Source organism: Eubalaena glacialis, chromosome 1 (genome assembly GCF_028564815.1).
Source record: "Eubalaena glacialis isolate mEubGla1 chromosome 1, mEubGla1.1.hap2.+ XY, whole genome shotgun sequence".
NCBI lineage: Eukaryota > Metazoa > Chordata > Mammalia > Artiodactyla > Balaenidae > Eubalaena > Eubalaena glacialis.
In genome coordinates, this window is record NC_083716.1 from 50680812 (window position 1) to 50698564 (window position 17753).

Consider the following 17753-nt stretch of genomic DNA (forward strand, 5'->3'; position numbering starts at 1 on the left):
GTACAGTCAGCAACCTCCTTGTTCCTGTGTATTTGAACTTTCCAAAAATAACAGAATGCTTGTTTGCAACTCTTGAAAAATCTCCAGGCACTCCCTGCAGATTTTACTCTGCCTGGTGTTTTATGACTTTTTCCCTGCACCAGAAGTAAAGAAGGGTCCTGTGGTAGGAGCACGTTTATGTCCCTCCTGGTGCTCCCTGGGGGATGTTGGTGACTTCACCCTTGGAAAAAAAACCTCGGGCCTTTTGTTAGAGACACATCTAGCTGCTTCCTTCTCCCTCAGGTAAAAAGGCAGTCCCCTGGAAGCCTCAGTTCTCAGAAGAAGAAGTATTCTAATGCATTCTCATAAAACATTTCAAACATGCAAAGAGAAAATCCAAAACAGGAGTGAGGAAAGAGTAGCAGTGATTTGGAAGAGAGCCTAAATATTGTGCTCAAGTGAGAAACATCCACTCAAACCACCTGCTTCATGGCCATGTTCAATGAGCATAATAACAGCGCTTCCTAAAAGGGAAAGAGACTATACCACTTCCAACCTCAAAAACTAAGCTTCTCTCTTTATCACAAAACAGCTTTAAAATGCTTACTTAACTCAAACTATCACTAATACTGTAAGGAAGTTTGAAGACCCAAGTCTATTTCAATAAATGCTTAAATAATTGCTAGATCAACTCAGCTCATACTTTTTCAAAATATTGGCCAAAATGGCAAACGTGTATATATCATATACCATCTTTCCCTTCCAGCAGTCAACACAATTGTATATAATCAGTGTACTGCATTTAAAGGAAGATACAAGAAGGATGGAGCAGCTCTGAAGTGGGAGGTCCTGCCAGCTCGTGCGTTCTTACTGAGGTTGGCAGAAAGGAAGGTTCCTCTTCCCCACCCAGAGTTTGGGCATGTTCTCAGCCTCTTCTGCCATCCTGTTTCAGACACTGTCTCTCTCTTCTTTTCCACAGGTCACTAAGCCTGTTGGGGGAAGGGGTGCTGAGGAAGACTTCAGCCGTGAGCAGTCATAGTATTGGGAATGAAACACATGCACAAGACTAGACGTTCATGCTAATGAACCTCGTAAAGCCAAACAGAGGCCAAACACAGCCCAGAGTCGTTTTAAAATCTCCTCTCACAAACAGCAAAGCAAAACTGGAAAAACCCAATTCCACCTTCCCACCACAACTCAAAAAGAAGCTAAGCTTTCTGGGGACATTGGATATTTCAGACTGAAAGAGGGTGGCTGAAGAGCCCTTCTTTCTTCAGCTGTCTGTGGTGTGAGCCTGACCCTTTCCTGAAGCCCTGTCGATTGCCCAGAGGCTCCCAGAAGACATCCCTCCGATGTCTGGGCTCCCTTGAGAATGTTCAAGCCTGTGCAAGGTCTGAAGTCTGATGCGCAGAGGTAGCTCCATGATGCGAGTAATGGAATAACACTTCCTTTTTTGGTGAGGAAAGCCCAATCGGTCTTAGCTAACAAGCGCTCAGCTATGGCTCTAAAAATACCCTGCAGCGAGGACTGTTTGGCACTTCATTTTGTTTGCTGGAGGAGCTCTAAAGAACTCCGCAGAATGCTTCAGATTCTCCATAACTGCCCTGAGCTCTGTCCTTGCTCTGGTGACCTCAGGGAAGTGTATCGCGTGGGGAAAGTTACTTTTTCTTTTCACTTTTGAGTTCTTGGAATTCTGTCCTCAATGTTTGAAGTACAATTCCAGTCTTGGATTAATTACTAGCTTGGTTCAGGAATCTTCATTTGGCTTCTAGTCTGAACTATGCAAATACACAATCTGTGTGCAGAAGAAAGGACTAAAATTATACTTCAAAAGGGCTCAGTCACTTCCTGTCTTCTCTCTTTTCCCCCCAAAAAGAAACATCAGCCTCTTTGAATCCTTCGTTGCCAGCAGACGCCCTGGGCTCCCTACACGTTGATGGCGTGTGCATGCTTCTTGCACAAGGGTTTGTCCTTCTTGGAGTAGAATGGCTGCCCCTCCAGATTCACGTGGCAGACCTGGGACAGAGAACAGATAGACATGAGACAGCCCATGAGGCAGGGGGACACAAAAGATTTCAGCCACCCCTTTAAGACAAAGTGCTGTCACAGGCAGACGGGAGAAAAGGCAACAGCCTGCTTCTCCCTACCACAAGTGCTTGACAGCTAAAGCAGTGTAGATGCGTTGAGCTATCTAAAAGTCAAGACTTCCAAAGAGGAACATGGAATAAACTCAAGTTAACTTAAATTAAATTAATGGAATACGGAACATATACACAATAAGGTGATCAACTGATGCTATCCAAAATTTATAAGGAACCAATACAAATTCATAAGTCAATATCCACAGAAGTGATTAACACCTAAAGAAATATAAAATGTCAGAAAAATGATCCTCACTAATAATTAAAGGAAAAATTAATTAAAATCTCCATGAGATATCACTAGACACCTGTTAATCTAGCAAAATAAATAAAACAAAAAGCCTCAATAGCTTGTCACCTTTAACCTTATATGACTGGAGCCAGAAAATGAAAAAAAAAAAGTAATCAGTCAAAAGTCAGCAATGCCAAAAGGGGATCAGGCCTACTTGTCACTGCTAGGGACACATGAATCAGCCCAGCCTTCTGCAGGGGATGTGGCAACACTGAAGAGAAGCCATGAAAATGTGTCTGCCCTGTACCCCAGTAACACCACTCTGGAGAATTTCATCTTGCAGCATCTATTGCACAGAACAGGAAAGCAACACATGCTCAACTACAAACTGAAAAACTACTAATATTTCTCTCAATGGGGAGATGATTAAGTTAATTTTTATGGTGTATTTTTCCAATGACAGGCCACCACGAAAAAATAAATCAAATATGGCAAAGTGTATGCAGGAAAATACTGAGTGGAAAAAAAAAGAGGCAAAATTATATATCCCCATGATGACAACATATGAGTGCAGTTTGAAGATGCTGATTAAACAAAAAGAAGGGAGATCAGTAATATTTGTTGAGACTACTGCGGGTCAAGTACGATGCCAGACACTCTGTATACATGGTCTCATTTTTTTTTTTAATCTTATTTTATTTTATTTTTGACTGTGTTGGGTCTTCGTTGCTGCATGCGGGCTTTCTCTAGTTGCAGTGAGCAGGGGCTACTCTTCGTTGTGGTGCACGGGCTTCTCATTGCAGTGGCTTCTTTTTGTTGCAGAGCACGGGCTCTAGGTGCACGAGCTTCTGTAGTTGTAGCATGCGGGCTCAGCAGTTGTGGCAAGCGGGTTCTATAGCACAGGTTCAGTAGTTGTGGCACACAGGTCCAGTCATGCCACAGCATGTGGGATCTTCCCAGACCAGGGATCGAACCTGTGTACCTTGCATTGGCAGGTGGATTATTAACCACTGCGCCGCCAGGGAGGTCCCTACATGGTCTCATTTAATTCCCACAAAAACTTTATGGGATAGGTATGACTGTTCCCCATTTCACAATTGAAAGCTGAGGCTCAAAGAGCCCAAGTGTCTTGCTCAAGTCACAGACCTAGTAAGTTGTAGAACCTGGGCATCCATATTCAGGTCTGCGAGACTCCAGTTCTAAGCTCATTCTCCCCACACCTCATAGCAGAGAGGGGCTATGTTTACTTGAAATTGTTCTGGGTTTACAGACTTGTATAGAGGTAGTTCACTAAGCTTGCTGGACTACCAGTATGAGGTCTGGTCCTGGGTGGGCAATCTGCCAATTGCCAGTCAGCTGGGAAGTCACATAGGCTGGGACAGGCCCTAGCCTCAGAGAGGGCACTGAAGATCCCTAATGGGGAGCAGAATTGGGGACCACATCCAGGACATTGACATGAGAAGAAGTGCAGGTGGAATTCCCAGGTACAGGTAGGCATGAGGATACAGAAATCACCCTTCCAAGATGAGCTTGGGTCACTGAGCATGTGTCTGCTCCAAGAAAGCTGGAAAGAAAAGTGGCATCATGGTGGTCCCAAGTGTGAGGTCCTGATGGCCCAGTTGAGGATGTTATACCTGAGATCACACAGGGCTGCCAATGGGCTCTGGAAGCCAATGACCTGAGAAAGTGTCTCAAAACATCCCAGGTAGATGCAGTGATGTTGAGTGTAACCAGGCTCCTGTGGTGGCCTCAAGCTGTGGTGACAACTTGGAGACAAGTCTAAGATGGTGGCACCCAAGATCCAACTGGTGAGGATGGGTTTTGGGAGAGACAGAAAGGCAGCTCTGGAATGAGTTGGCAAGGAGCTGCTGGTCAACATCCGGGGCTCTGGCCAGGAGACCCTGCCTGGTCTGAGACAGTGCTGGTTGCTTGTGAAAACTCTGGATGAGTCAGGCTGGAGAGGGTGTTGGGAGACTGAAGACCAAGGAGTGAGGAAAGGCCAGAGCCTCAGAGGTGGCTCACTGATAAGATGAGACTGAGGGCAAGAACTGTCATAGAGAGGTCGTACTCAGTGCCTTGGGCCAGGAGCCTGCAGGTGGGATGCAAGGGGGCTCCATGGTGGAGGAGGCCTCCAACCTACCCAGCACAGCGGCACAGCAGGGATGGTCCAACCCCCAGGCTCTGTGGTCAAGTGGCAGCAGGGCCTGGCTGGGAAGGAGTGGTGGCCATAGAGTGCTGACGACAGAGTGGAAGGCGATGAAACAGGCCAGCTGCAGAGGCCCCTCGACTGCCCACAAAAGTTACACCACAGCACATCCTTTCCTGGTACCCACACCAACTAGATACCAACTAGACTTAAAGGAGAAGAAGGGCCAGTAAGACATCTTTCCCCAACTAAGGTAGGACTCACATCCTTTCCATTAGAACTCAAGTGCCAAAGCCAGACAGGAGGTAAACCCTCACCCTGACCCACACTGTCCTTCTCAGCCTTCATTTTGTATGCTTGGGACTTTAGAGATGTTGTCTTGTTCTGTTCATTAATTGTTCATATATGTCAGCTTTGTTTTCCTTTCAAGATTCTAAATTCCTTGAAGGTAGAGACTTGTTCTGGGACACTTCTGTATTCCCAAAACTCAACTGAATTAGTCTGAAGTATGTGCTCCCCTGAGATCTAACTGATGGGAAAACAGCATGTCAGCTGGAAGAGCTAGTCCTGATCTTCCTTTCTTACTAGTTTTTTTTTTTTTTTTTTAAGTTACAGGAAAATACATGCTCATTAAAAGTGATTTGGAAATACAAAGTGATGGAAAAAGGACCAAAGGAAAAAAAAACCCTGAAAGTTTTCCAGTCAAAATGTTGCTTTCCAAAAATTAAACCATGTTCCACTTTGATATAGTTTCATGGGGCAGTGAGTGCTACGCAGGGCTAGTTTGGGGGAAGGCGTAACAATTCTCTGTGCTGATTCTCCAGAGGACGGGATCTGACTGGTTTCTTTGGGCAGACCCTCTGGGCAGTGCTGTGGGTCTTTCACACCTGACTGGAACTTATCTGTAATCTCAGCCTGAACAACCCCAGGCTTTACCGCTTCTTCTTGTCTCTCTCTGGGACTTGTGCCATCATGACTCAGCCAAACATGGCAAGCTTGAGGGAGCAGACCCATGCTCACCTTTGCGTGATTCCCTCTCCATGTGACACAGAACTCTCATCAGCCTGCCTTTGGAGAACAGGCCTTCTACGCCTCTGTCTTCCCTGGACCTCCTCCAAGTCTCTTAGATCTTTCTAGAAGTTGGGTAACCAGATTTGCAGGCAGCATCTTAGGATCAGACAAGCCATGGCTTGAAGGTAAGGGTCAGAAAGCCCTGTATGGTGCCTCGCTGAGCTGTGGCTCTTCAGGGGACAGCCCCAAAGCCGGTATATTTATATTGTTGTCCCTTTTTGGAGGGGAGGTCCTGATATAGTTAAAGGACCCTAAAAGGCAATTAGAGAATCTGTTCAAAGGGCTGGAAAAAGTGTTATGGATTGAACTGTGCCGCCCTAAATTTACATGTTAAAGTCCCAACCCCGAGTACCTCCAGCCTATCCAGTACAGGGACATAGCAGTGACCTTATTTGGAAATAGGGTCTTTGCAGACTTAAGTAAGACTGAGGTTAAGATGACGTCATATGGAGTACGGTGGGCCCTTAATCCAATATGATTAGTGTCCTTATAAGAAGGGAAGAGACACAGAGACAGATACCTGCGCAGAGGAGACTGTCATGTGAAGACACAGACACACAGAGGGAAGGCAGCCTTGTGACAATGGAGGCAGAGATTGCAGTTATGCAGCTACAATTCAAGAAACACCAAGCATGGCTGGCAACCACCAGCAGCTAGGAGAGAGAGCAGGTCCCTGCTGACACCTTGAATTTGGACTTCTAGCCCCCAGAACTGTGAGAGAGTAAGCTTCTGTTGTTTAAGTTATTCATTTGTGGTACTTTGTTACGGCAGCCCTAGCAAACTAATATACGGAGTGAATACAATGCACCCCACAGATGGGAGGGGATATAGAAATGAAGTATAAAAGCTGAAGTGAATTGCAGTAAACTTTATGACTAGGGTTGTCCTATGTCATAAGTCTATAATAATTGTTCAAGTTTAAACTATGTAGACATTTCACACATTCCCAAAATTTACCTTGAGCAGCTCTGGTAAAAAAAAAAAAAAAATAGCAGTAGTAGTACATTGATTTTCCCAAATAAAGTTTAGTCAATTATAGACTCACATTACTGGGCTTTATCAGGGACGACTATTTTCTAACTCTAATGCAGACTCTAAATGTCGGCAGGCTCATTGCCCTGTCCCTTCCCCAACCCAAAGCCCTTGGAAGGAGAACGTCAATCTCATGGTAAAAATGACCTGGCGGTTCAGCAGAAATAAACTGCACATGGGTAATATTTAATCTAGGGCTTATCTCCTGGCAACTATATATCGAGAACAGGACCATTTAGGAAAATGAAATGATACTCAGTCCTGCTTTCTAAAGGTTCAGTCAAAAGCAAACTTATCTCAGCTTTTCATAGGATTAGTCAATAAGCTCCAATCTAGTGTTCGTGGTGAAAATTTGGAGGAAAACCCTGAATCACATCATCATATCTTAAACGACCTATAACCATGGGAAGCCACCTGCCCCTATTAAATCCCAACATCATTCACTCCTCCCACCTATTGAGAGCATCGCTGCGGAGGAAAGCTGCTAGTTTGCCAGATCCTAAGACACTCTTCTGTCCTTAATGAAGTGGAGAGTAACAAAGCCATATTGGTTAATAAATCATTATTAGTAATAAAACTTTGCTCAGCTGTGACATATCAAGGCATCATGGTATTTGCCGGTTTTTAAAAATGACAGAATATTAGAATGCCAGAGTTGAAAGGGATGTAAAGGGTTGGTCATCTGGCCCTACTTTGTCCCTCCTGCCTCTTCTCAGAAAGTCAGAACCCCAAGCAAATAACATACTGCGCAAATGAAGCAGGTGTCGTGCCAGGTATGCCCCAGGGCTTCGATAAACTTGTCACCGGCCTCCACGGGGAAATCACAACCGTGACACTTGGTGCTGAACAGATTGATGTAGTCTGAAATGAAAGGCAGAGTAAGGACCAGGCATCCAGGCAGGCTGGGAGGAGTGTCCCAGCCACATCGACCCAATGCCAGAACAACCCCCCAAATCACTGGGCTGGGGGCAGTGGATGAAACCTGATTGGTTACTTGTCATCTTGCAGACAGAATACTCAGTTACATGATTGGTTTTTTCCTTTTCCAATAATTTGCACTGGTGTGGTGCAGATTCAGGCTTAGTCACCACCCTGTGCTGGTTTGATCTGCAAACACTTTCTGGAACTGTCATTAACTTTCTGCAGGGTGATTTTCTCCTCTTCTCTGTCACCTCTTATGGTCCAAACAGACCAATCCCAAAAAAGAAAAAAAAAAACCCTATTTCCCAGCAGCTCTGCTTATTTTGGAAGAGTGAGAGCCTTTAACATTTTTTAGAGTTATAGCATGTTCTTGGCTTGGTCATTCTTCTGTCATTGGGCATCTGTGTTGATAATAAATTTTCACTACTAGAAACAATACCTGAGCTACTTTGTTGGGACATGTTCCCCTCCCCCAGCCGAAGAGATAATAATACCAAATACTATTTACATGACGCTTTACAGTTTACCAAGCATCCTCACAGAGATTGTATTATTTGCTAGTATCTCAATGTCAAGGTCTATGTATTAGTTTTCTTTGTACTCCCAGCACAGTGCCTGGCACACAAGTCAGTACCCAACACATATGTCAAATGAATGAGTGAATGGATGAATCACTGAATCAATAAATTAATGAATAAACTTAATCTTGGCGAAATTGTTTTTGTTTTGTTTTGCGGATGAGGCTGGAAGAGGTGAAGGGCCTAGCCAGAGCCACACAGGTGGGACAGCGGGCCAGGCCTGTGCTTCTCAGCCCCAGTTGTCCGGGCCTGGTAGTGGGCAGCACTCCCATTGCACTCACTGTAGAACTCTCCCAGATTCTTCTAGAAGAATCTTGATGCCTTTTACAAAGCCTTCATTACCCTAGAAGTGTACTTGTCTCTCCACAGCTCTGCCACAGCTGGCTTTTTCTTACAGAGGTTTTCTGCTCAGATTTGTGGACAGTATGCCTAGTCACTGTCTCAGACCACCTGCTGAGAGTCAACGTGCAGTGGGGGCTATGAACTTAGGTTCTGAAGAAAGAAAGACCTGGGCTCAAATCCCATCTCTATCCAGGAATTGTTAAAATCTGGGACAAGTCACCTAACTTCTCAGTGCCTCAACTTTCTCATCTATATAATGGGAATAACTATACTACCTAACTCATGGGGCTGTTATTCAGTTATCTATTTGCCATGGACCTATTTAGATAAGCTATATCTCTTGCATATTTTTTCCAATGTATGGTTTCCCCTTTGGGGTTTAATTATAGTTTGTCATGCAAATGCTCTTCTATACATCACAGTCCATCAATCTTGTTTCTGACAAAATACTTCATTTCTTCAGTGGGCAAAAATCTATTGCCTCACCAGAGCTAGGAAAACATCATTCTGCTTCCTTTAGAGAATTATGGCAGGTTTATGGTTCACTCTGTGCTCTGTAGGAACTTACTAGTGTGGGGTGAGAAGCAGGGCTATAGGCTAACCCATCTCCACTCGAGGGCAAGCCCTGCACCCCACTTCTGAATACTCTCTCATTCTGCCCAGTTGGTCTCCAGATGTCCTGGATTCTCTCCTCCATCTTCATGCCACTGTATGAACTGGGTCCTGGGCTTGGAAAACCCTTCCCACTTCATCTACCTGAATCTCTGCAATCCTTTGGGCTGCCGTCCTTCTGGGAAGACCTCATCCCCATCTCACCCAAGAGAGATGAGACAGCATTCCTGAGGGCTTTTCCTGGGCTTCTCTCCCTCCCCATTCATTCATTCATCCATCTATCTATTCATTATCTCTTAACTGTCCATTTATGTGCCAGCATATCAGACACTGATGGGTCTGCTTAAGGTTTTTCAGGGCAGAGGCCTCTGCTCTATGCTTAGTGCCCTTCACAGGAACTGGCACACATTTGATGGATAAATGATGAGTGAACAAACAAAGATATGTTTCAAAAAATCTTGTTAAATAGTGATTCCTTCTCCTGTTGTGCAGCCTATGTTTTTTCACAGATTAAGCTCTTTCAATGGCTCAAATTTATTTCTGGAATGTCTAGTCCTGCCTACTGATTAATTTTTTTGTTTTAAACTTGATTTTGTACTATCTGGAAAATTGCCACTTTGTTTTAGAATTTGGTATCACAGGTGTGACCCTAGTACATTTTTAAAAATTAATTAAATTAATTTATTTATTGGCTGCACCCCATGGCCTGTGGGATCTTAGTTCCCCAACCAGGGATTGAAGCCACGCCCCCTGCATTGGAAGCGCAGAGTCTTAACCACTGGACTGCCAGGGAAGTCCCCTAATACATTTTTTTAAAAAGCTGGTATTTTCCTCATTTATTCTACAAAAGGGGAATGTAATTGGTATTAAATAAAGTTTGTGCATGGGCCTTTCCCACCAGGAAAATAATCTAGTTGCTCATTTATGTATTCCTTCCTTTATTTCTCCTATTAGGTCTTTATAATTTTCTTTGGGACTGGAGGGAGAGGGGAAAAGGGGAGTTGTTTAATTGGTATAGAACTTCATATTTGCAAGATGAAAAAATTCTGGAGATCTGTTTCAGATCAATCAACAGTGTGAATATACTTAACACTACTGTACTGTACACTTAAAAATGGTTAGGATGGATACATGTATATGTATGGCTGAGTCCCTTTGCTGTGCACCTGAAACTATCACAACATTGTTAATCGGCGATACTCCAATATAAAATAAAAAGTGAAAAGCCAAAAAAAAAAAAAAAAAACGGTTAGGATGGTAAATTTTACACGTGTATTTTTTCCCCCACGATAATTAAAAAAAAATGACAAGGTCAGAACCAAACACAGTGTCCCATGGTACGGGGACAGGCTGACTCTGATATTTTATCTCTAGGGCAGGTTAACCAACAGGCTTGACTTTACCTCACTATTGGCTCATCTAGCTCTCCTTTCTTTACTTTGTTTATAAGAATATCACCCTTTATCACATTCAACAAGCATATTAAATTTCTAATGCTCTTTCTAAAATAAAAATTAAATTGTGTTATTTCTTTACTTAAAACATCACAGTGACTCCCATTGCCTAAGGAAGTGGTTTCAAACTGTGCTCCTTGGAGAGCTGTGGGTCTCCCAGAGCCATTACAGAGCTGTGCACCCATTATCTCAGTTAATCCTCACAACAGCCTCTGACAGTTAAGTGAAGAAGGAGAGACTCAGAAAGGGCAAGCATCTCGTCCATGGTCACACAGCCTGGAAGTGGCCCCAGCAGGCATTCAGTCAGGGTCTCTCAGTGTGCCTAAGGCTGAGGCTAAACCTGCTTCCTTGCTGTCTTTTCTTAACAGTAGATCACCCCTTTCCTGGGTCTTCTTAATCAGAACATCATTTTTGAAAATCTTTTGGGGGGGGGTTGCTAGGGAGAGGAGCACTGGTAATAGTGTTAATCTATCATTCTTTCACAAGCCTCACGCATAAATTGTGGCTTATCACACATTATGAAAGTTATAATGCTTTTAGTCGACTAATAATAGCAATTTGTATTGGTACCACAGCACTTTTATTAATTACCAATCATCAAGAAGGGAAAAGACAGGTGTTATCTTCTCCCTTTTACCGATATGGACTCTGAGGCCAGAATGACTGAGTGACTTACTTGAAGTCATTCAGTGAGCCTCAGAGCTGGAAAGAGAATTCACCAGTACCTCAGAACCCAAGAAGTTTCTTTTATAATTTATTGTCAGGGGAAAAAAAGTTTTATTTTGTTTTCCTTTTCCCCTTGAAGAACTGGAATGTTTTCTTCTTTCTGGTTTTAAAGTAAACTAACTTACTGTGTTTCTCTTTTTGCTCTCACATTTGCTACCCAGTCAGTGCAGCTCTGTTACGCTTCATAATCAGCATGTTTCCTTTTCCCTCTTCTACTTGGTGCTGATTTGCTAGTTCTATTGTCTTAACTTTCATGTTTTTGTTACCTTTGTTGGAACCTGCCTCAAATCCTTATCTGAAAGAGGCAGGCTATGAATAAATGAGTGTGTGAATGTGTGAGTGACTGAATGGCTAGTTAGCCAGGATGCCCAACTCTAACAGATGGCTTTGTCTTCAGAATTTACCATAATTGACTCCAAGTTATAAGATAACACATAGTGTATGGGGAGAACAGAGAAACTCCCAATTCAGACAGGGAGTTGGCTGGACTCTGAAGGAACATCAAAGTCTGGTAAACATCACAGGAGCTGGGAGGGGACCTGCATGTACTTGACGAGTTCCGAAGTTTCTTTGGTTTAATCCTCACCACAACTCTGGGAGGCAGATGTTGATCTCCCCCTTTTACAGATGGGGAGAGTGAGGCTCAGAGAAGTTTAGTAACTCAATCAGGGTTACAAAGCCAGCCTGAAACAGAGCCTGGAACAGAACCTAGGACAAAGGCCAGAGCCAAAGCCTTTTCAGACTAGACCTTGTGGTCTTCAAATCAAAATCATCTGAAAGGTTTCCCAAGCGGTCACAAGATGCCGACTTGTGGTCCACATATTTGGTGCAGGGAAAACAGCACAGATTGAATGTGTGTGAAAGAGAACTCCTACCCCTTTCTCCCAGACTGTGGGGCCTCCCCACAGCACAGAGGTCCTACCTTTCTCACAGTAGGGCTCCCCATCTTCCATGTGGAAGAGGCTGTTCCCGAAGGGCTTCTTGCAGGCTGCACAGACAAAGCAGGTGGTGTGCCACGTCTGTCTCAAGGCATGCATCACTTCCTGGGGAAAAGAGCCTCAGCTCAGGACAGAAAGGTCCAGGAGGGAGAAGAAGGCAGGCTTAACTTCCACACCAGCCCCGGTCACTGCCGGAGCATCCCATCAGGGAGCAGGGCAGGAGAGCCCAGGAAGCGGGCCTTGGACACACCGAGGAAGGCTAGGGGCGGCAGAGGAGAGGCTCCTACTCATGCAGCACTTGCTGGGTGCCAGGTTCTGTGTGTGCTTCCATAAGCTGTGATGCTTCACCCTCCCACCCAACCTGGGAGGGAAGTACTACGTGTTACCCCCATTTTACCAAAGGGGCATCGAGGGTCAAAGCCACATGCAGGTGCACGGTGAGGTCAGGCTATGAAGCAGTAACTTGCTTTGCAGAAGCTCTGCCACCACTTCAAGCTGTGTGGCCAGGGATGTGGCCCACGGATCTCTCGCTTCAAGTTCATTTACTCCCTAGTTCATTGGTGGCAAACCAACTCCCTTCTAGGATAGAAATGGAGTTGTTCTTGCTCTGTTAGCACAGCAACTTCTTGGGTTCCAAATAGGACCCCACAACCTTGTGGAGGAGGAAAGATTGGTTGGAAAAGAGACAAGGGTCAGAGGAGAGGAATGTGGCCCACTTACCCCCATGATTTTGGTGTTGCACTTGGCACAGACCGGAGCAAAGAACTGCTCATAACACCGCTCGCAGTAAACGTTGTTCTGCTCCTCCACAAAGCACACATCTGCCAGGGAGGTCTTGCAGTAGGCACAGTTGAACTCTTCTGGGTGCCAGGAGCGGCCCATGGCTACCAGAAAGGGGCCCCTGGGGAAGCAGAGAATAGTACCTCCTCTAAGGCAGCCCCCAAAGCTTAAGACCAGATATTTCAAAACGCTCAACAATATTCACACTTTGACCCTATAACGCTGACTTCTGTGACGGTTCTAATGAAATAACAGGAAATTCAGATAAAGCTCCATGCAAAAAGATGCTGTTTCATCACTTGCAACAAACAGAGATGGGGAAGCAACTCGAACATCCACTAGCAGGGGACTGGGTAAGTATATTATGGAGTATCCATTAGGTTGATACTACTACTGATAATTGTAGTAAGAAGAGCAATGATGATGGTGCTAATGGCTAGCATTTATTAAGTGCTTACTCTGTGCCAGGTACCATTCAAGAAGAAATTTGCATTTATTAATGTGTTTAATTCTCACAACAATCCTATGAAGCAGGTACTATTATGATACCCATTTTCAGATAAGGAAACTGAGGTACAGGGATGTTAAGTAAGTTGTTCAAGGCTATAGGGCCAGTATGGTAGACCCAGGTCACAAACCTGGCTCCAGATTAGTAGGCAGACAGTGGGACTGAAGAAACGCTTTATGTTTTAAGTTTTACTTTTCTGAATTTTCTAATTCTTCTCTAATGAGTATATTTTTTCTAATGATACTTTATTTTAAAATAAAAGTGTATTTTTCATGTACACAAGCTCACCCCCCACACACATATGCACATACTACAAACATACTATATTCAAACAAGTACCACCCATGATCCTTGGCCTCTAAGCATGAAATGACTTGTTTCCCTTTAGTGTGACAGATGCCCACCAAAGCCCTGAGCAGCACGGGCTTGTCTGTGGACAGACCCAGGAGCACCTCGAAAGGAAGGAAAGCTGGGTCAAAACTAGCACTGTCAGCCAGCTTGCAACAGGCCCAATAAATCTACCATCCAGACCTGCAATTCCCAGAACCCAGCCTTAGCCCACGGGGGCAGTGCTGGCACAGGCACCATGCTGGGAGCTTCACCCACTCACGTCGTGGAATCCTCCCAACTCCCCAGGGAAGTGGGTATCACACAGGTATGGAAGCTAAAGCTCAGAGAGGGTCAGACCAGATGGCAAGCCAGAGGGACCTGAGGCTGTCCTGCATGCAGCCTTCTCCCTACACCTGCCCTCCCGTCCCCCTCTTGTCCCAGCACCCCAGCACAGGGGCACAGCTGGCCCTTACCGGATGATGTTGTTGCAGTGGCCACAGAGCGGAGTCCGGCTGCTGGCTGGGAAGCGCTCGGCCCTCTGGACGGTACCCCTGGCAAGGGGGGACACCTGGGGAGCCGGTGGCGGGTTGTACGCAGGGGCCCCTCGGGGCAGGCCTTGCTTGCTGACAGTGGTGGTGCTCTTGCCAGGGGCAAACTTCTGAGAGAAGCTGTCGTCTGTCACCCATGGGGGACGGCTGGCAGACTCCGCAGGGCCCCCGCTGTAGGGTGCAGGATTATAGCTTGGGGCTGGCGAGGTGGTATAGGCTGGTGCTGGGGAGGGGGAGTAGGCGGGGGCAGGGGAAGGGGTGTAGGCGGGGGCAGGGGAGGGGGTGTAGGGGGTTGGACTGTAATTGGCCCCTGGGGATGGGCTGTAGGTAGATGCAGGCACTGCAAGCCAAAAATACCCAAAGAAAAATGTGTCAGGAATTCATTCTCCCAGTTTCCCCCGCCCCCAGCCAGAGAACTGGAAAAGACAACTTTAATATTAGAGCAGCACAATTCCAGTTTTTACAGGAGACGCATCCCTGAACTTCTTGATGGCCTCGATTTGAAGTTGCAGCAGAGAGCCAAGGGAGATAAAGAGCCGTCAGAGCAGAGCCCTCGGGAGCTTGGACAGGGCTGGGAAGGAACAGGGCTATAAATATCTGCAGCTGTGCGGGGTGCGGCTCTGCCAGGCCTTGGCTGCCAGAGGCCTGCAGGAGACAGGGACGGGGGCAGGGGTGGCCGGCCAGGTTCATATCTGGATCCCCTGGGCCAGGAAGAGGGTGGGAGTGGGTCAGCTTGGCCTTAACTGGAAGATGCCTTTGTTTGCACTCTGACCAGTGATTTGACATCTGAAATGCCTCAATCACAAGCGTGTGCTGAACCTGGACCTAGTCCAGCCTTTGGGACAAAGCAGATGACGGGACAGTTAGGTTTTCAGGTTCAGGTTTCAGGTTTAGCTACAATCGTTTTCTTGAAAAACAGCTTGGCTTGATTTGTACTGGGGGGAAATTCCATTTTGGTTTGATTTGGGTGGTGGGTCTTGAAGGCAGCATTCGGAGGGAAGCTGGGCAGAGATGCTGGGGTGACAGAGCCTAGATGTAGCTGCTCCCTCAGCCTGTGGCTGCCTCTGGGGGACACATGCTCCCCCTCATCACTTTGATGGAAACTGAGAGTATGTCTGAGCAACTGCGTGGAGGTTACCAAGGAAGCCAGAGTGCAGGATGAGAATGCACTGCCCCGCTTCTAGAACCCCCTCCTCCAGCCCACTGAGAGCTGAAAACTCTTTTAGGGTGGCAACACAAAGGAGCATAGCAGCTGCTCACCCAAAGCCCTCCGAGGCCTGGGCCCTCAAAACCCAGGTTTCTAAGTTTTGCTGCCTCCCATTGCAAAGCCAGCCGGGGCAGACCCAGCTGTGTCCGGCACACATGGTCTCACCAGCTTCCCCTCCTAGGGAGGGAGGTTCCAGAAGCCTCACCTCAGCTTACAGTCTGTTCCTCTGGAAAGAGGTCTCATTCCCCCTACCCCAGGAAGTGTGTCGGGGCAGCCTCCCTCCCCATTCCTGAGTCTGGCCTGGTGAATGGACTGTGCTGGTAGATGCTGAGGCAGCCCCCATCAGGCTCCAGCCTGGAAAGGAAGGACATTCTCAGGGCTAAAGTTCCTGGCCTGGCCTTTGGTTTCTCCCCACCTGGTTCCCCTAGATTACCTTAGGTGGCCTGTGGCCTGCTGCTCCAACCCCATACCTTCTACTCCCAGGTGATTGGCCCTTCAGAGGTGGGTGACATGGAAACCCCCGTGTTGGGAATGGATAGGGACCAGGCCTGTGTTATTGAAAGCAGAAGGGGTAAAACCCTCTCCAGCCCTGCCCTACAGCCATCCTGGGAGTGACGCTGGCTTCCAAAGGTAAAACTTTCTCCATAAGGAAATCTTCTTCCCACTTACTAAGAGGGTAGGCTAGGCACATAACAGGTCCTCTGGGTTAATCCCTTTTACAGTTGAGGTCACTGAGGCTCAGACAGAGCTAGTAAGTGGCAGAGTGAATTTCCAAAACCATTCTTTCTATCACCCCAAGCTGCCTCTGTAAAAAAACATGAGTCCAAGCTCCAGAAGATTTGGGTGCACCATGTTATGGAGGAGTACCTATCAACCTGGAGGAGGCTGCATGGTCTGGCATGTAGCACAGTCATCAAGAGCCCTGGGTTCAGGTCCCAGCTCTACAACATCCTGGCTGTGTGTCCTTGGGCAAGTTCCTTAACGTCTCTAGGCCCAAATTTCCTCGTCTAAAAATGGCTATAATAATTCTCAGTATCTCACAGGGTTGTTATGAGGATGATGGGAGATAAGAACTCTAAAGGCTTAGCCTCGTACCTGGCACTGTGTATGTGTCATTAAATGTTAGTGAAGATGGTGAGGAGAGTGACTCCTGGGTCTCATGGTCCAGATGAACTGTCAGCTCATCTCACAGCTTGATGGTCACCTGAGGGATCCCAGCCCAGGGAGACTGTGGGATGTAGGCGGTGGGAGATGTGACACCCCTGAAGTCAGTAACCTGGGACTGAGTCTAATCATCAGTGGTGGTAGGTATGACATCCCTGCCTGCCTCACAGGGTGGGGACCTACTGGAGTGACATGTTGCATGCACTAGTAAACCTGTGAAGCCCATACTTGAGGTGTTGTCTCCCTTCCTAACAAGCTTGCATATCTCCCAAGTGCCTGGAACAGAGGGTCTCAAAATGCTAGAGCAGCTTCAGCCCTCTCTGAATAATGGGGTTCTGTGCAAGATCTTATTTCCTTTTTTTTTTTTTTGTAAAGTGGGGGGGATCTCTGATTAAGAATGAAAGCCCTAATCCTGTGTTATCCAATACATAGCCCTATGTGGCCATTAAGCACTTGAAATGTGGCTAGTCCAAATTGAAACATGCTATAAATATAAAATACACACCAATTCTTAAAGACGTAGTACAAGAAAAGAAAGTAAAATATCTCACTAATAATCTTATATTGATTGTTCATTGAAATGATATTTTGAATATACTGAGTTAAATAAAATATATTAAAATTAATTTCACCTGTTTCCTTTTACTTTTTAAAAAGTGTGGCTACTAGAAAATGTATTGTTATTAGACAGTGCTGTCCTAATCAGAACAACGGTTACCAAGTACTGACTGCTTCCACATGCCAGGGCCTTTATGTGCACTATTTCATGTAATACTCGCTGCAATCCAATGAGGCAGATAATATTTTCAAGTCCATTTTACAGAAGAGGAGTTGAGGCTTGGAGAATTTAAGAAACGCCGAGCTGAAACTCGCACTCAGGCAGCAGGTCTCAACTCCAGATTCCCTGCTTAACCACTCCCTAGGCAGCAAAACAAGCTTTAGCACACCCTTTCCAAATCGGGCCCTTGCCCACTTCCAGCTTCCCTCCAGCAATACTAACCCTATTCCCTTTGCCTGGCAGCCATTCTCTTCCCTCCTCGGAAG

The 17753-nt window shown here is 46.0% G+C and overlaps 1 protein-coding gene across 1 annotated transcript in view; it reads right to left on the reverse strand.

Moving 5' to 3' along the window:
* Positions 1 to 1345: 1345 nt before the first annotated feature.
* Positions 1346 to 17753, reverse strand: part of LDB3 (LIM domain binding 3) — a 57472-nt gene continuing 41064 nt past the window's right edge. The window contains exons 11-15 of the mRNA XM_061196670.1: positions 14264 to 14678; positions 12893 to 13073; positions 12157 to 12277; positions 7347 to 7462; positions 1346 to 1995 (exon numbers count right to left, since the gene is read on the reverse strand). Coding sequence (XP_061052653.1) covers positions 1906 to 1995; positions 7347 to 7462; positions 12157 to 12277; positions 12893 to 13073; positions 14264 to 14678 — 923 coding nt within the window. The 3' untranslated portion in view covers positions 1346 to 1905. The remainder of the gene's footprint in view (positions 1996 to 7346; positions 7463 to 12156; positions 12278 to 12892; positions 13074 to 14263; positions 14679 to 17753) is intronic.